This window comes from Lonchura striata, chromosome 2, assembly GCF_050655825.1.
Source record: "Lonchura striata isolate lonStrDom1 chromosome 2, ASM5065582v1, whole genome shotgun sequence".
Lineage (NCBI taxonomy): Eukaryota > Metazoa > Chordata > Aves > Passeriformes > Estrildidae > Lonchura > Lonchura striata.
Window position 1 is genome coordinate 52,671,357 of NC_140704.1, and position 16,884 is coordinate 52,688,240.

Here is a 16,884-nt window from a genome sequence, read left to right on the forward strand (position 1 = left end):
GGTGTCTGTGTGTCTTTTCAATCCTAGCTAGTTTATGTACATAAAACTTAGATTTCAGTATCCTTATTGCTGAGGAAACAGTTTTTCATATACAGCCATGATGAACTTATGTTCAGCCTTCTTTTAAAAAAATTAAATGTTGAGTGATAGGATAATTTTTTCACTTTGGAATATTGTTTAAATGTTAATTAACCTCCAGAAATAGTTTTATGTGGTGCAGAAGATGTACTTTCCCAAAGAGGCAGCAAAGTCTTCCATTTCAGGTGTGTACTGTGATCTGATTGAGCCTCTCTGCTTTTGATCATCCTGGTCTTTGTGTCCCAAGAACTTGTTTTACTCGAGTTATTTTCTTGGCCCTTGAAATTGCACCTTTTCAATCTTGAAATATTGTTAGGAAAAGTAGAAACAGTAACTTACTGAAAACAAAATGCATTTATCACCATCAATAAAAATCAATGGGATTTACAAAACAGAATGAGAGTATGTAATGTAATTACTTTATCTCTTGAATTGTGCTAAAGTATTTTCTGACTTGCAAGATAATTCTAAAGATGTAAGGAAAGGAGTATTTATTTGGTGCACCGTAACTTTCACAGATATTGTGCGGATGTATCAATACATTTGTTACATGTGTAGAGTCATTCAAGTCATGAAAACCTACATTTACCACAAAAGAAATGGCAGAAATTATCTGGTCTGCAGCCGTTTAAGTTACTGTTTTCAGATTTTATATTTTTAAAGCAATCTAATTGTTAAAATGTTGATAATGAACTGGGAGCAGTAGCTCAATCAGTCTGCATGTACGTAAGGCTAAGGATGTAGGGGAGCAGCCTGGCAGGTCCCCACATCAGCCAGCCATAACTAATGAAGAAAATACAGAATGTGAGTAGAAAATAGTGTATAAGCTGATTGACCTGTGCTTTCCAATGTCTTTCTTCTGATGGTTTATGTTATCATCAGGTGAATAAGAATTTTTGAAACATGCCATAAATGAATTTTTATTTCATAATGAAATAAAAGCTCTGTCCAAATGGTTCATTAAGAGTTCTGCCAGATCAATTTTTGAGTATTCTGAAAACCAGGCTGTACTCTGATTCTTATTCTAGAGAAAATAACTCAGATCTGAAACAGAAATCTTTATATTGCTGCATCTTTGATTTAGAATATTTATGCTGTATAAATATTCAAGAGTTTTCTACGTGGGAAAATGTGTGTAGGTACTTCAGAAATTCACTGCAGTGGTTTAGTTGTCTCTGCTAATCAAAATAGTTGAACTACCCTATGAAGGACAGTTGAAACCAAGTTTCAAACCATGGTGAACTGCTTCTTGTTTGGTGTTAAAGGATATGAGTAGGTCTCTGGTCTACTGCCAGTGGTTTTCACTTTGATGAGCCAAGGTGGTGACTGTTTTTACACCATTAAGAACTCACTCCCAAAGCTCCCTGGTATTACTTGAACCTTGCAGTGAATCAGAGTTCATGGCACTTGATGTACAGAAACAATATGCATATTTTGAATTTAGGCTGTATTTAGAGTATTAGATAATTTTCCTAGTGGTACTCAGACCTTGATATTACGCTGCTCTGATGGGGAAGGTGGTGTGGTTTCAAATGTGGCGGTTTTTTCAGCTGCATATCTAAGATAGTAGCTAAATTTTATCTGCTATTTAAAGGGAAATCTTGAAACTGCAGAGAACTAAGTAATATTTTTCCATTTAAAATCTTTAAAAATTAAGGAAATAGTATTTTTAACTTGAAGATGTATTTCTTAAATAAAATTACTTCAGGAGTGAGCGATACTAGTACAGTGGACTACCAAATTATAAGGTGATTGTAGTAATTTTCAAGAAGTGTACCCTTTAGTTACATGAGATTATCTTTTTTTAATATATTTTGTAGAAACTGCATAAAGGGGCCGAGGTGCAATAAGACAGACAAACACTGTTCCTTTGTGAGAAGTGACAAATTACAAGCTTGATTACTTCAGCTCACTATGAATTATAACTTTCTGGCATTTAACTTGTTCCTGCTAGTGCAGTCATCTGAAAGAAGAAAAAGAGACACTTGTCACGTGAAGCGTGTAATGTTGATTTGCTTATCCTAGAAGAGGATCTGCTCCAAGGTCTCAGGATAGTGTGACACCTGTGAGAATTGGGCTTTATTTAATGAGTGGGTTGGGGATCTGAGAACGGTGACTTAATTTAATGAAGTTAAAGAGAATCACAGAATGGGTTGGGTTGACATCTCGTCCAACCTCTATGCTCAAGCAGGGTTACTGTAGAGCAGATGGCACAGGATTGTGTCTAGATGGTTCCTGAATAGCTCCAGTGAGGGAGATTCCACCATTTCTCCAGGCAACCTGTTCCAGAGTGCCATCACCCACAGTAAAAGACATACAGGTGCAGTAACTAAGCCCCTTACAACTTGCTTTGGCTTACTATTGCTTTCCAGATCATGTGAAATCATTCAGACAAGTAGACATCGTTTCTCCCTGCAAGAACTGGCACTCAGAAGCCAAGTCTGTCCCACTCTGTAGGGGAGTATTGCTGCTTGGAGGCAGGCAGCAACTTGCGGTAAATATTGGGGACACTTGCTCACATATTCACAGAATGGTTTAGTACAGCCCATTTTGGTTACCCAAACATAACTGGTCGACCCAGTGTGCACAGATCCAATACACATGGAACTGGGGCTGTTGCTTCTCCGGTGAAGTTAAAAAGTCCAAGGCTAACTTGTCTCTGATGTGTCTGTTCCCATTACTCTGTGCTATTGCAGCCTCACATTGAATATTATGTGCTGTTCTGGGCACCACTCAGCTACAAAGAAAAGAAAGCTACAAAGCTACTAGAGAGCATCTAAAGTGGGGTACCACAGATGGTGAAGGGCCTTGAGGGGAAGCTGAGGAGCAGCTGAGGTCACTTGGTCTGTTCAGCTTGGAGGAGACTTGGTCTCTAAGGGGGGATCTTATTGCAGTTGCAACTTTTTCATGAGGGGAAGAGGAGGGCAGAGACTGATCTCTGTGGTGACCAGAGCATAGGATCGAGGGACTGATTTAGAGCTGTGTCATGGGAGATTTAGGTTAGATATTAGAAAAAAGCTGTTCACACAAAGAAGTGGTTGGGCAGTGGAACAGACTCCGCAGGACCTCGCCTGACACAGTTCAAGCGGTTTTTAGACAATACTCTCAGGCACGCGGTGTGACTCTTGGGGCTCTCCTGGGCAGGACCAGGAGTTGGGCGCAACGATCCTTGTGAGTTCCCTCCAGCTCCGGATATTGAGATTGCGTCTGACCTGATGTGATGCATTTTCTGAAGGGTTTTCAGATAGCCCGCGGGCCGGCCGGGGAGCAGAGCCAGGCCGGGCGGGCCGGAGCGAGGCGGGTGGTGCGGCTGTCCCCGCCCGGCGGCCCGGGGGAGGTGCCGGGCAGGGCCGAGCCGCGCCACGCCAGCCTGGGCCGAGGGCTGTGGCGCCGCGCTGTGAGTAGGGGCTGCGGGGGCTGGCAAAGGCGGCGGCTGGGGGAGGGAGAGGGGCCGGCAGCACCCGGGGGCGAGGCGGGCCCCAGCATGTCGCGTTCCTGCGGTGACTGCGGGACGGGGCGAACAGCAGGGACAAGGGCCGGCGTCCCGCCCCGCCCGTTCCGCCGCGCGGGTGGAGGGCGAGGCCGGGCTGGGGCGAGCGCTGAGGGCGCCGTGCCCTCAGCCGAGATGGCGGCGCGGCCTCGGCGGCGCGGCGCACGCGTGATGGCGGCAGAGGCGGAGAGGAGGAGGCGCCGCCGGGGCCCGCCCGGGGACACCGGGCCCGGCGCGGAGGCGAGGGGGGTCACCTTGGGGTTCGGAGTGGCGCTGCCGCGCAGTTGTTGTGCTGAAAAAGTAGTTGTGTCTGTGGTTTTATTGTCACTGCGACCCTTGATTTACGCTCTGTGTTGAAGCGTGTGTGTGTGTGTGTGTAGGAGTTGTAGCTGCTGTGGGGAGAGGTGCCCAATTACTAATTGAGAGGTTTTACTCGTTGCATCAGATTCGAGGATAAGCTTGTGGCAGTGGCAAAGACTTCGAGGGGGAAAGGCTGATTTTTCTGGCCTCCTGGGACTGTGAAGAGCGTTAGTGAGTCATCTCGGCAGGCATCAGGATTCTTGGCCGTGAAGAATCAGGTGGAGATGTTGCTGATGTTGGATGGGGACCAGGCCAGTAGCAGTTAATGCTGGCCGTGTTTCCACTTGGACACAGGGCCAGGCAGGTTCCCACTGTTTGAAGGCAGGCCGCTCAGTTGCCTTGGCAGAGCCTGTTGCGGGATCTGGTTGTGTCCTGTTGCTCCTTTTCAGTTGGACTGTCATTTATCTTGTCCTTTAATACGAGTTTACTTCAATATGCGGGTTAGGCAAAAATTATAGAAAGAATTACAGTGTTTATACTTGTAGTGAGGAGTCAAAATTTATTAATTTCACTATTCATAGTGGTTACTGGCTTAAATATGCTACTGTTTGGTGTAGTATGAATCCAACATTTTTAAAAACAGCACATATTCAGTAAAGGAATTCCAAGCATACTTTCCTTAAGGAAGGCCTACTAAAGTAATACAGATGTGAAAAAATATATTTATCAGATGCAACCCAGCAAATCTCTTAATAGAATGAGAAAACATAGCAATTTTAGCATAGAAATTCTCCTGATAGTAGAATTCTGAATCATAGTCTGTCATGAGGCTGTGTAATAGAAACATATGATGGTTTGGGTTGGAAGGGACATTGAAGACCATCTAGTTGCAACCCCCCTGCTGTGTGCTGGGACACCTTTTACTGTGGTGCCTTTTACTAGACCAGGTTGCTCCAAGCCCCTCCAACCTTACCATGACTTTTACCATTTCAAGGATGAGGCATCCACAGCTTCTCTGGGCAACCTGTCCCAGTGCTTCACCACCCTCTGAGGGGTTCATGCACTGTTCAACTCAGGTGGGGGGAAACCACAAGCTTGCAAGGTCTGTGTGTAGACTTGAGTGCTACCTAGCTGAGAACTAGGGTCTTCTGAGGCTGTAGGTTGGATTTCTAAAGGTGAAGGAAAGGAATCAAACTCATCACCGGGTCTTTGTGTTGAGGTTCCAGTTCCTTGTGCTTTACAATACCTGTTGCACTTAAGTCTATTGCAAGGCTGGAGTGTATATTGTTAGAAAGAACACTTTCGACTGTTTTTATTCTTGGCCATGCACTAACAATTTTCTTCTTTGTTCTCACTTGACAGGAATAATGTTTCCAACATGTCTGTGCAGTCGCTGCTTTGTGAAAGAATTGCTGTTGCCAAAGACTTGATTAAGAGAGCAGAAGCCCTTTCCAAGTCCCAGAAAAGGAGAATAGAAGGTGGGGCAAAGCTATGTAGCAAACTGAAGGCTGAGCTAAATTTCTTACACAAGGTGGAGGCTGGGAAAGTGGCCATTAAAGAATCCCATCTACAGAGTACAAACCTGACCCACCTCCAAGCCATTATTCAGTCAGCAGAGAACCTGAAGGATGTTGTCAGTGTCCTCCATGTCTTTGCTTACGAGGACAGGTTTGGAGACAAACAGACACTGGTGGTAGATGTTGTTGCAAACGGAGGTCACACATGGGTGAAGGCCATCGGTCGTAAAGCTGAGGCCCTTCATAACATCTGGCTGGGAAGGGGCCAGTATGGTGACAAAAGTGTCATTGAGCAGGCAGAGGACTTCCTGCAAGCGAGCCATCAGCAGCCAGTGGAGTACAGCAATCCCCACATCATCTTTGCGTTCTACAACAGCGTGTCCAGTCCTATGGCAGAGAGGCTCAAGGAGATGGGAATATCAGTGAGAGGAGATGTTGTTGCTGTGAACTCACTGGTAGAACCATCTGCAGAAAATGAGCACCGTGGCACCAGTGAATCAGATGAAGAAGGCCCTGAACTCCTGCAGGTGACCAGAGTAGACCGGGAGAATTTAGTGGCCAGCATTTCTTTCCCTACCCAGATCAAAGTAAATGTCTGCAATAGAGTTAATTTGGACATCACTACCTTAATAACCTACGTCTCTGCGCTGAGCTATGGTGGCTGCTACTTTGTCTTCAAAGAAAAAGTACTGACAGAGCAAGCAGACCAAGAAAGAAGGGAGAGAGTCCTGCCTCAGCTGAAGGAGTTCATGGAGGGAAAAGAGCTCTTTGCCTGTGAATCTGCTGTCAGAGATTTTCAGTCCATCTTGGAAACGCTGGGAGGACCTGGGGAGAAAGAGCGAGCTGCATTGCTTGTTAAAAGAATTAACGTGGTGCCAGATCAGCCCTCGGACCGTGCCTTAGGACTAGTGGCTAGCTCAAAAATCAACAGACGCTCTTTAGCCATTTTTGGGACAGGAGACACTTTAAAAGCCATCACTATGACTGCAAATAGTGGGTTTGTGAGAGCAGCAGCAAACCAAGGTGTCAGGTTCAGTGTTTTTGTCCATCAGCCACGAGCATTGACAGAAAGCAAAGAATCTTTTGCCACACCTCTACCAAAGCACTGCCCATCTGATAATGGAGTGTAACTCATTAAATGAGTTAGTAATGGAAAATACTACAGGTCCTGCAGTGGAAGCATTTGGAGAAACAGAAGAGTCATAGCAATACAGTTTTGGGTGTGTATCAATGACAGCAACTAGCAGTGGAACAGCTCCTCAAGGGATTTGTAATATCTTTACTCCTTCCTTGAGGCTATTTTTTGTCCAGCTGACTGTTAATTTATTCACTAAAGTAATAAGAAGTCAATGGAAATTTTTAACTGGCCTACAATGTATTAATTGTATCCATCCCCATTAAAAAGTTCAGTTAAAGCACAGTTACTGAAGTCCCCTTGTTATTTTTGTCCTCCTCGTAGAGGTAAAATTTGTCACCTTAGATGAACCTTGGGCTTGACTTAAATCTTTCCCCTATTCCATTCAACCTTGCTTTTGGTTGATTCAGGGGGACCTTGTGCAGAGACCTATGCCTTTTTGGGAGCGTGATGTTTTTTGAAGATGTGTCTAGTAGCCATTAATAGAAACCAACTTAAGCCTTCCTTGTCTTACTGAAAGCAACCTCTATGTGTATACCATGGTTGGGCTGAATTGGGCAACAGCTTTAAAATTAATGGAAAAAACAGTTGGAGTTAGAGTTTATTTGTATTAATATGTTGTGGCTAAACTGGACAGCCAGTGGTAACAGACCATCCACTTCACTTTTCTCTTAGCCTTTGTCCAAATGCAAAGTCTTGCTGGTTGTAAAGCCCAACACAAAGCTTCAGATAACAGAATCCTAAATTGAGCCAGCACCCGGGTAGTTTTTGACATTAGCATGCTCTTTGCTGAGGACTCATGGTTGAACTTGAACCTGGCTTTGTTGCATCTGAATTACAAAGCCTCAGTGAGGTCCTTCAGTGTTGGAGTGATGGAGGAGATTTGCAGGGTATGTTCTTAAATCCTGGTTTGCTCTGTAGAAGCCTTTTCGCTGGTGGTGTAATTGCTCTTTTTATTCAAAGTGTAGAATGAACAACTATTTTTTCTGCTGTATTTTTTTTTTCTTTGCCCAGGAGAGATTTGCAGTTGTAGGAGTTTTTATCATGGTTGGGGTTTTTTTTTGTTGTTTTTTTTTTTTTATTTTCTGAATGCTTTAATGACAGCACTTGCTTTTTGGTATTAATTTTCATCAGTTTCCTAGTGGAGAATCTTGAGATGTCAGAGTGAAGCTCCGAGCCCCAAGCTATACATTTTTATCAGGTCAGTGAAAGAGATACCTGCTGAATATTTTATAGGCTGTTGTTCAATGCAATTGCATTATAATGTAGCTTAGTAGTTCAGGCAAAGGACATTCTCTTGCCACTCCACTTTAAATTTCTTCCTACAGTACAATGTATCTGCAGTGCTGCCCTTAGCTGTAGGCTCAAACCATTTCTTTCTGGCCACTAGCAGCGACACAAAGATACTGAAATGCCTGCAAGACCTCTCTGCATTGCCTTGTTCAGCTCAGTAAGATGAACTTGCAAGGGGCAGAAATGTACTTCTTGTTGGTGTGATTCTTGGTCTGCTCTTATTATGCCTGTAGAGTAAAATGTTAGAAGTGGTTACCAGTAACCACATGCTGCATAGCTTTACCTGAAGCTTTTAGCAATGTGGAGGGCAGGCTGCTCTCTATGCTCCCCATTTTCTGTAGGTCTCTGAAGTAGTTCATGAAGTTTAAAATGGGTGGAACTGGATTTTGGGTTTTGCTGCTTCATCATCCAATGTACTACCTGCAAGTTTCTCAGTTCCTCTTTGGTGAGTTCTAACAAAACATCTAGCTTGTTCTTACAGTCTAACACAATGTAATGAAACCTCATGGCAGGATTCATGCCCCACTGTATCCATTCATTTTCTTCAAAGTTCTTCTGAAGGGAAAGGAGGACCAACACAACGAAACAATAATATGTTAGCTGTGCAGCAGAAATGCAAGTCTGCCTCAGTAGTTAACAATGCAAGCTTCACCATGCGGGAGCTTAGAGAGGTCGAATCTGTCATGGTGTGATGGATTTACCAACACAACCAGGGATGTCTGTGAAGTGTTATAAACAGCTGGGAGGAAAGTACTGCTCATTTCTGCCATGGGAGCTCTTACTCTGGACACCTGTGTGATGTCTTTCTTCTGCAGTAGGTGTGGGAACAGGGCTTGGGGAGGCCATCTGTCTAAGAGAAAAATAACTCTGTGTTTCAAAACTGTGTTTGTCTTGCATCACGTGTCCTGAAAAAGGTACAGGAAACCTAGTTAATAATTTATGAACAGATAACCTGGGATGGAGGGGTTCTTTTTGTCTGCAGCTCAGAGTGTAAAAGTTGAGGTTCCAAAAGACAGCTTCCTATTTCATAGATTCACAAAATGTTAAGGGGTTGGAATGGACCTTAAAAATTACCTAGAACCAACCCTGCGTGCCATGGCCAGGGACACTTCCCACTAGACCAGGTTGCTGAAGGCCTTACCCAACCTGGCCTTGAACACTGCCAGGGATGGGGCATCCACAGCCTCCCTGGACAGGTCTGTTCCAGTGTCTCAGCAACTTGCAGTAAAATAATTCTTCCTAATAATTAACCTAATTTTTCCCTCTTTCAATGTGTGCCTATTATTCCTTGTCCTGTCATTGCAGTTCCTGATGTAGAGTCTCTCTCTGGTTTGAAGAAGAGTTTCCAGCTTCCCTGTAGATCCCTTTCAGATACTGGAAGGTTGCTGTCAGGTCTCCATGCAACCTTCTCCAGGCTGAAAAGCTCCAACTTTCTCAGCTTGTGTTCACAGGGGAGGTGCTCTAGTTCTCTTATCACCTTTGTGGCCTCCTCTGGACTTGCTCCAACAGTTCCATGTCCTTTTAATGTTGGCAACACCACAACTGTGCACAGTACTCCAGGTGGGATCACATGTGAGCAGAGTAGAGGGGCAGAATCACCTTTGACCTGCTGGCCACATTTCTTGTGATGCAGCCCAAGGTTCAATTGGCTTTCTGGGCTGTGAGCACACACAGCTGGCTCATGAAGATTTTTTCATCACCTGTCAGCCCCAAGTCTTTCTTACCAGAGCTGCTCTCTGTCACTTCTCTGCCCAGCCCATTGGTATGTCTGGGATTGCAGTGACCCAGGTGTAGGACCTTGCACTTTGCTTTGTTGAACTTCATGAGGTTTCCATTGGCCCCTGTGTAGTATTATCCCTTCCCTCCATGGTGTCAACTGCACCACAGATGTTGGTGTTGTCAGCAAATCTGCTGAAGGTGCACTTAGTCCCCCATCCATGTTGCCAGTAAAGACATTGAAGAGCCCCAGTACCAATCTCTGAGGGACACCACTCATCACTGGTGTAGTCATTGACCACAGCTCTTTGTATGTGGCTATTCAACTTTATCCACTGAGTGGTCCATCCATCAAATCCCTGTCTCTCAGGTCTGGAGACAAGAATGTCATGCAGGAGTGTGAAACACTTTGCATTTAGTCTAGGTAGACAATGTCAGTTGCTCTGCCCCTGTCCATCAATGCTGTAGCCCTGTCACAGGAGGTCACCAAATTTGTCAGGCATGATTTCCCCCTTGGAAAACCATTTTGGCTGTTACCAGTTGTCTCTTTGTTGGCCAGGTGCCTTGGCATAGTTTCCAGTAGAACCTGCTCTGTGACCTTGCCTGGCACAGAGGTGAAACTGACTGGTCAGTAGTTCCCTGGGTTTTTCACTTTCCACTTTTTAAAAATGGGACTTACATTTCCCTTTTTCCCTTCATCAGGGACTTAACCTGACTGCTGTAATTTTTCAGAAATGATGGATAGTGGCTCAGCAACATTGTCTGCCAGCTCCCTCAGGACCCACAGATGAGTCTTACTGGGTCCCATGGACTTGTACACATTCTCAAACCTGGTTCGTGATCTCGAACCTGATCCTCTCCTACTGTGGACTCAGGCTTTTTATCCTCCCAGTCCCTGCATCTGCCTTTCTTGATTTGGTTGGCATGGTTGGAGCACTTGCCATTGAAGACAGAGGCACAGAAGTTGTTGGGAACCCCAGCCTCCTCTTTGTCCAGTGTTATCAGGTCTCCCTTTTCCTTCTGGAAAGGGCCTACATTAGTCTGGTCTTTCATTTGCTTGGAATGTATCTATAGAAGCCCTTCCTATTATCCTTAATATCCCTGGCCAGATACAGCTCTAACTGGGCCTTGGCTTCACTAACATTGTCCCTAGCTTCTTGTACAATTTTCCTGCCCTTTTCAGGCCCTCTGTTCTCCACTTTCTGAAAGCTTCTTTTTTTTTTTTTTTTTTTTTTTTTTTTTTTTTCACTTTAATTTTTCACAGCAGCTCCTTATCCATCCAGAGAGGCCTCCTGGCATTTTTTCTCAGTCTCCTCCTTATTGAGATACCTTGCTCCTGAGCTTGGAGGAGGTGGTTTTTGGAATTCAGCCAGCATTCTTGAACCCCTCTGCCTTCCAAGGCTCTATCCAGTGGGACTCCACCAAATAGATCTTAGAGAGGCCAAAGTCTGTTCTCCTCAAGTCAGGGCAGTGAGCTTGCTGCATGCCCTCCTGGCTATCCTTGGGATCATAAACACCATCTTCTGGTCACTGCAGCCAAGTCTGCCTTGAAGCATTGCATTCCCCACCAGCTCCTTCCTCATGGTGAGCACAAGGTCCAGTAATGTCACCAAAGATATTTTTTCCTTCCCTGTCAAATAGATCCTGTCATCCCCCAGTAAACCAGGCTTGGCAAAGTGAGTCCTATGAGTCTGAGTAAGCAAAACTAGGTGGTGCCCTGACTAGGGCACCATTGCTGTAGCCATGACAAACCTACCAGGTTTGTCTGCATATTTCAAGTCCCTCTCATTTCACCTGGAGGATTAATGAAAAAACTACTTGAACTCCAGGACCCTTTACTATCTCTCCCAGGGCTTCTTAGTCCCTCTTAATGCTTCCTAGACTGGTGCCAGCTGTATCACTGGCTCCCACATGGAACCTAATAGTGGGTAATGGTCTGTGTTTGAGAAGGCTTGGGAGCTTCTCAGTAATGTCCCAGATCCGGGCTCCTGGAAGGCTGCCCACCTCTCTTGAGAGTGAGTGCCTCCGTGCCTCATAAAGCGGGATCACCCACTCATATCATCTGCCACCTTTTCTTGGTTGAACTTGTCAGTAATTTCTTTATTTGTAGAACAGGTTGGGCAGCTCGAGCTATCTCCTGCTCTCTGAGGTCCATCTAGACCATCAAATTCCTTTTCCCAATTACTGAGTTGAAGGCATATTTACTCCTTTTCTAGTTTGATGAGTGATGACTCACTCCCTAAGTTTTGTGCTCTACCTTTGCACCCTGCCCATTCAAACAGCCACTCATGCTCCCTGGAGCTGTTTAAATCTCCCTTGGATGCTCCTGGCAATGCCTCCTCCTTGCCAGTGATTTTTCACTAAATAATCTGTTTTACAGTATTACAGGATATAGTCGAAGCTAGTGCACAGTAATAGTGCACTTATGTATGGTAATTCATTATGGCCTTTCAGCCCTTTGCATTTAAGTTAATATGCTCACAGCCTTTTCACCATGAAAAGGGCTTTGAGGAAATGGGAGACAGCTGCTTCATTCCACTTCTTGATGTGACTCTAAAGAAGTGTGTTTCCATCATTTTCCCTGCTGTATTGCATTCAGCAATCTTGAATATCCTCTTGGGTCCCCTCTAAAGAAGTCTCTCCATGCCACTGGTGAGAGGCAGTGGCCTGCATTTTAACATGGTAGGTGACCCAGAGAAAGCAGTAAAAAGCAAGTGACCTCTGTATTCCTGGGTTCAGAAGTGAGCGAGTTCTGTTTGCAGTATTCCTTCACAGCTGCTGCTGCAGAGCTGGCAGGCTTGTTTTGCAGCGGTACTTTTCTGCGACCAGTGAGTGCAACTCTTTTGGAAAGGCTCTGTATCTAGAGCCACCGTGTGGTGATTTTCTTCATTACCAGTCCTTTTTGAACAACCTGCTGTTATTGAATCAATTTTCTTCCTTTTACTAATTTCTGCCAATCATATAGGCGATATTTTAGGAATATTAAACCCTTTATACATGCCACTGGGCAACTTGAGGGTTTTATTGTTATTTTCTGTCTCCCTGTTGCAATGACAAACTTAGAATAATGGATGTTCTTTTAATTTTTTTTTTCACAGTGATTTTTTTTTTTTTTGCTTATCTGTCAAACAGAAGTGTACTGTTGACAGACTCTAAAAATTGCTTTATAAGATGAAAGAATGCTGGCTTGGAAACAAAATGTGTTTTTATTATAATATTTGGTGGCTTTTATATTGCCTTTGAATATATTAGTGATTTGCTTATATAAACCCGTGTTCTGGTTTGGTGCATTTAGATATCTTTTACTTAATGTCACCAGGAGGGGATTAGATTATGAACTTCCCTTATTTATGACTTTGCAAATGAGCCATTAGAAGATGGAAAATTATATTTGAAATTAGTTCAAATAAATGGAAATCCAAGACTGCTTTTCCTTTCTTCCATCACACAACTGCTTTGCCTACACTACACCAGGCATAAGAGGATATGGAGATGTCTCACTTGCTGCTATGGATTTTGAGGGATTTTTTTTTAAGTGGAAGTTTTCAGCATTAAGTTCCTTGGGAAACATGGAGTCCTAAATTTTTTTAGGGAACCTTTTTCTTCTTACACCTCTAATTTATTTTAGATTATTTGTGTATGGGCCTAAATTTTTTTAGGGAACCTTTTTCTTCTTACACCTCTAATTTATTTTAGATTATTTGTGTATGGTCTCTAAGAAGAGTCAACATCTCTGTTCTGTGCAGCACTCAGCCTGTTCTCTTTGCTCCAACAGTAAGTAATGCTGCAATTGATGCCAGGCAGTAGGCAATTATTTGAAAAATAAATCAGTAAGTTAAGTTTTTAGTACATTTGTGTTTCTGTGTATGTTCTTTACTTGCTGTTGTTCTGGCTGATAAAACTGGAAGATCAGTGATTTATTTGCCATTGTACCTGAAAGCCATGAAAACACTCAGAGATAGTTTTTGCATGTTTGTAGCCACAGCTGCTTAAAAAGTTAACGGGCTAAATAGTAGTTTGTGTTTCAAACTGCCCCTGTCATCTAAGGATACCTTCAGCAGATGTAAAGCATTCTGAAGTCAGCTGGAGCCTGTCTGAAAATGCTTTCACAACCTTGCTTCTAGTTCCAGCAAACTGAAAGTACGCTTGGCCATAACAGAAATAAAATAAGAATACACAAACATCAGTTGTACGAAATATGTTTGAGGCAACATAAAAAAAAAAAAACAACCAAAAAACCCCCCAAAAACCCCCCCCCAAAAAAAACCCTGAAAAAACCCACCCTAAAATCTTTTAAATCTTTTTTGTTGAAGTGGACCGAGGAAAGGACTTACAATAATGACTAAGCATGTACTTGCGATGACATTCTTTATTTCAGGTTATTATGGAAGCAAAACAGCACAGGTCAGCTGTTATCTAATTAATCTGGTAAAGTAAGCAGGAATTAGATGGAATTCTGGAACGAAAGGCTATGGTTACAGTTTTCCTGCAAGATGTTGTTCTAGGAATAGCTCTGCCATCTAGCTTGCAACAGGCACCTTGTATGTGTTCTTGGTGGTGAAATCACCTCTATAGGTAAGTGGGTGTTGCTTTTCCATCAAGTTTTAATGTTGCAATTTACTCTAGAGAAAAAAAAAAAAAAAAGAATGAATATGAAATTACTACACTGCTTAGAATTGTGACTTTTGGACTTTGCAAGTTCCCTATGAACACCATGGAAATTAAGATTATTCCTACATAAACTGTTGTAAGGAATAAGCAAACAAAACCCCCTCCTCACAGCTTCATTATTCCATTGTGTATATTTAAATGATCCTCACTTATAATGTCTCTTACAGAAGATGAGTGATTTTCACATATAAGGAAATAAGTAATATGAAATAATACAATAAAACCCCCCAAATTAAACCTGAACTCAACAAAATAAGAAAACTCCCACAAAATCCCCAAAAGAATTAATATCTGATGAGACATGATAAAGCAGTGCTGTGTGGTAATGGGAAATATGGAGATACAGGCCACAGAACTTTCTACTGTGTAGGTACCAAAATCCTCCTCAGGTCTTTCTTCTGCAGAGGTTAATTTGGCCCACGTTTATTGAGATGGTGTTCACCAGAGTGAAATGTCACTCAGACATACCACAGGCCTTCATAAAAATGGAACTTAACCATATAAATATGTTTTCATTTTTGGTGTGGTTGGGTCAGTGTATTTTTTCCCACATTAGAAATGTGCAATATAAGCCAGCATTAATTATATCCATAAGAGAAACCTCTTCCAGGTCAGGGTTGGTCTTTACTTCACATACAGTTATAAAATGCACTCATCCATGATAACACATTTTGTCTTAAGGAGTGTCATCTTCCTCTCAGTTGCAGCAATTTATTTATGTTTTTGGAATAAGGAGAGGCTAGATATCTGGTATGCCATATATCCTGCCAAAAATAAACTAGAAGGGAAAGCAGTGTTTTAATTCATCCTGCTGCCTTAGTGCAGGAAAGGGGGGAGATTGGAGTAACAAAACTGAGATATCAATAACTGGAAAATCAAAGACAAAATGGGTCTTACCAGATAGTTCACTGGGTGACTCCTGGGTCGGTTCTTGGCTTGGCTCCATACTGGGCTTAGGTGTAGACTCAGCACTTGACTCTCCACTCAGCTCCCAAAAGGTCTGTTCACCTTCTTGCACTCCATTGTTCCCAACCTGCTCTGTGCCATTCTCCTTGTGTGAGTCTCCACTGTAGTCCGGGGGCAGCTCTGTGCTTGGTTGTGTGCTGGGATCACTGCTTTGCTCCACGCTTGTTGCCTCAAGCACTGGGGTAACAGGGGTACCTACAAATAAAGTGAAAGGAATTTACAGGATGAGGAACATGGTTTGAAAAGTTATTTCTATGTGAGTATGTCCCACATGGAAATGGGTATTTCTATATGGGTATGTGGTATGTCCATGTGGGTAGTTCTTTTTGTGGATCAGAGATCTCAAGAGTTAAGGGAGGGGGACAAAATTAACTCTAGGAGTAAGTAAAATATTAATATGAATCTTACTTAAATTGACAAAGGTGGATTTGCCAGTACAGTTTTGACTCACCTTGTGCCTTTAGTTGATCAACCAAGATCAGAATCAGCAGTGCTGAAAGGATTTTCATCTTTTTCAGCATAGTCACCAAAATGCCAAGTAAAGAACGAGCCTTTGGAGCAAAACTTAAAATGTGTGGTGGACAAAAAGCCCTGGGTATTTAAAGGCAAGTGCCTACATCTGCGTGCTTTGACATCTCCCTGAAAATAACAGGTTACAAAACCAACATCAAATTACATTCTCAAAACAAATGTAGGATCTGTCAGAGACTGTAATCAGGCAATTCCTGCCCTTTGCTTTGGCATGAGATAACCTTTGCTGCAAGCACTAAAGGACTGTGGGGGCAGAGAGGTGGGACAGTGGCAGCCCAAACCGCAGTAGCACTGATAGTGATGTCACTGTGTGCCTCTGGCAATGCTGGTTTCTCCAGGCAATTGATCCTGTTGGTTTTGAATGAGGATCTTCAAAAATCCTTTGATATGACACTTGACAGATTGACTATTCCTTATGGGTAACAGGTGAAAGGTGAAGTGTGACTAAAAAATGTGCACCTGGCTTCTGTGTTGTAAGGAAGCAATAGGAGTGTGAAAGAACTGCGATGTTTTTGTCAAGCATTTCATTGGGAAGACTTCCTTTCTCATTGTTGAAAACTTGTGGGTTTGTGTGTGTGTTGTTCAGCCTGTGATATCTCTGTCCCATAGTGGACTTGAAAGGTTTGGACAGAACCAGAAAGCCTAAGGAGGACCTGTCTCCTGTGCATGGTTTGATCAGCAAAGCACAACTATAGTTCTAAGGGCTGTTTCTGATGCAGAGAAGTTGCTCTGATTGCATTCATGCAGTTCAGTTCCCCATGATCTTCCCCATCCAGTGAAGTGGGTGCCCTCCAGTAAGTTATGGTTTGGGATCTGCTGAAGGAGTAGTGAACCTGAGGGCTGTGTGAGCAATTCTCTGAGTTGCAGATAGAGAATTGTGGGCCTGACTCTGTATATTATACTTGTATGAGTGAGTGGTGTAATTGCTGCAACTAGCAATTCTGCAGTAATTAGCAGAATTAGGTTAATGTCAAATCAATGTAAAAGAATTCAGAATATGACCCTGTAAGATTTCCCCCCGTCCTGTTTCCCTGATTTCACTTGTTTAATATTGCATCAACTTAGTTTTTGAACACAGTATTTCTTTCAAGTTGCTTCTTACCTCTAGGGTTTGCCTGAGGCATTATTCTTCTAATCAAGCTTTTTATGCTGCAACAGAAGGATTTTGTTTTTTTCTTGAGAAGAAA

At 43.1% G+C, this 16,884-nt stretch overlaps 2 protein-coding genes across 7 annotated transcripts; one reads left to right on the forward strand and one right to left on the reverse strand.

Moving 5' to 3' along the window:
- The first annotated feature begins 2,968 nt into the window (after positions 1-2,968).
- On the forward strand, positions 2,969-6,805 carry C2H7orf25 (chromosome 2 C7orf25 homolog). 6 transcript variants are annotated; one of them, XM_021531983.4, is made up of 2 exons: positions 2,969-3,249; positions 5,231-6,805. In XM_021531983.4, exon 2 carries the CDS (start codon positions 5,247-5,249, stop codon positions 6,513-6,515), a length of 1,269 nt encoding a protein of 422 aa, XP_021387658.2. In that variant the 5' UTR covers positions 2,969-3,249; positions 5,231-5,246; the 3' UTR covers positions 6,516-6,805. The 6 variants fall into 6 exon arrangements, with proteins under 6 accessions (XP_021387658.2, XP_085426436.1, XP_021387655.2 ...); XM_085570310.1 differs by lacking the exon at positions 2,969-3,249 and adding an exon at positions 3,409-3,828; XM_021531980.3 differs by lacking the exon at positions 2,969-3,249 and adding an exon at positions 3,409-3,475.
- A 7,070-nt stretch (positions 6,806-13,875) lies between these two features.
- Positions 13,876-15,740, reverse strand: LOC146768248 (uncharacterized). The gene is made up of 3 exons (XM_085570365.1): positions 15,618-15,740; positions 15,098-15,361; positions 13,876-14,151 (listed from the first exon to the last, which is right to left on the reverse strand). Exons 1-3 carry the CDS (start codon positions 15,685-15,687, stop codon positions 14,147-14,149), a joined length of 339 nt encoding a protein of 112 aa, XP_085426491.1. The 5' UTR covers positions 15,688-15,740; the 3' UTR covers positions 13,876-14,146.
- Positions 15,741-16,884: the final 1,144 nt, after the last annotated feature.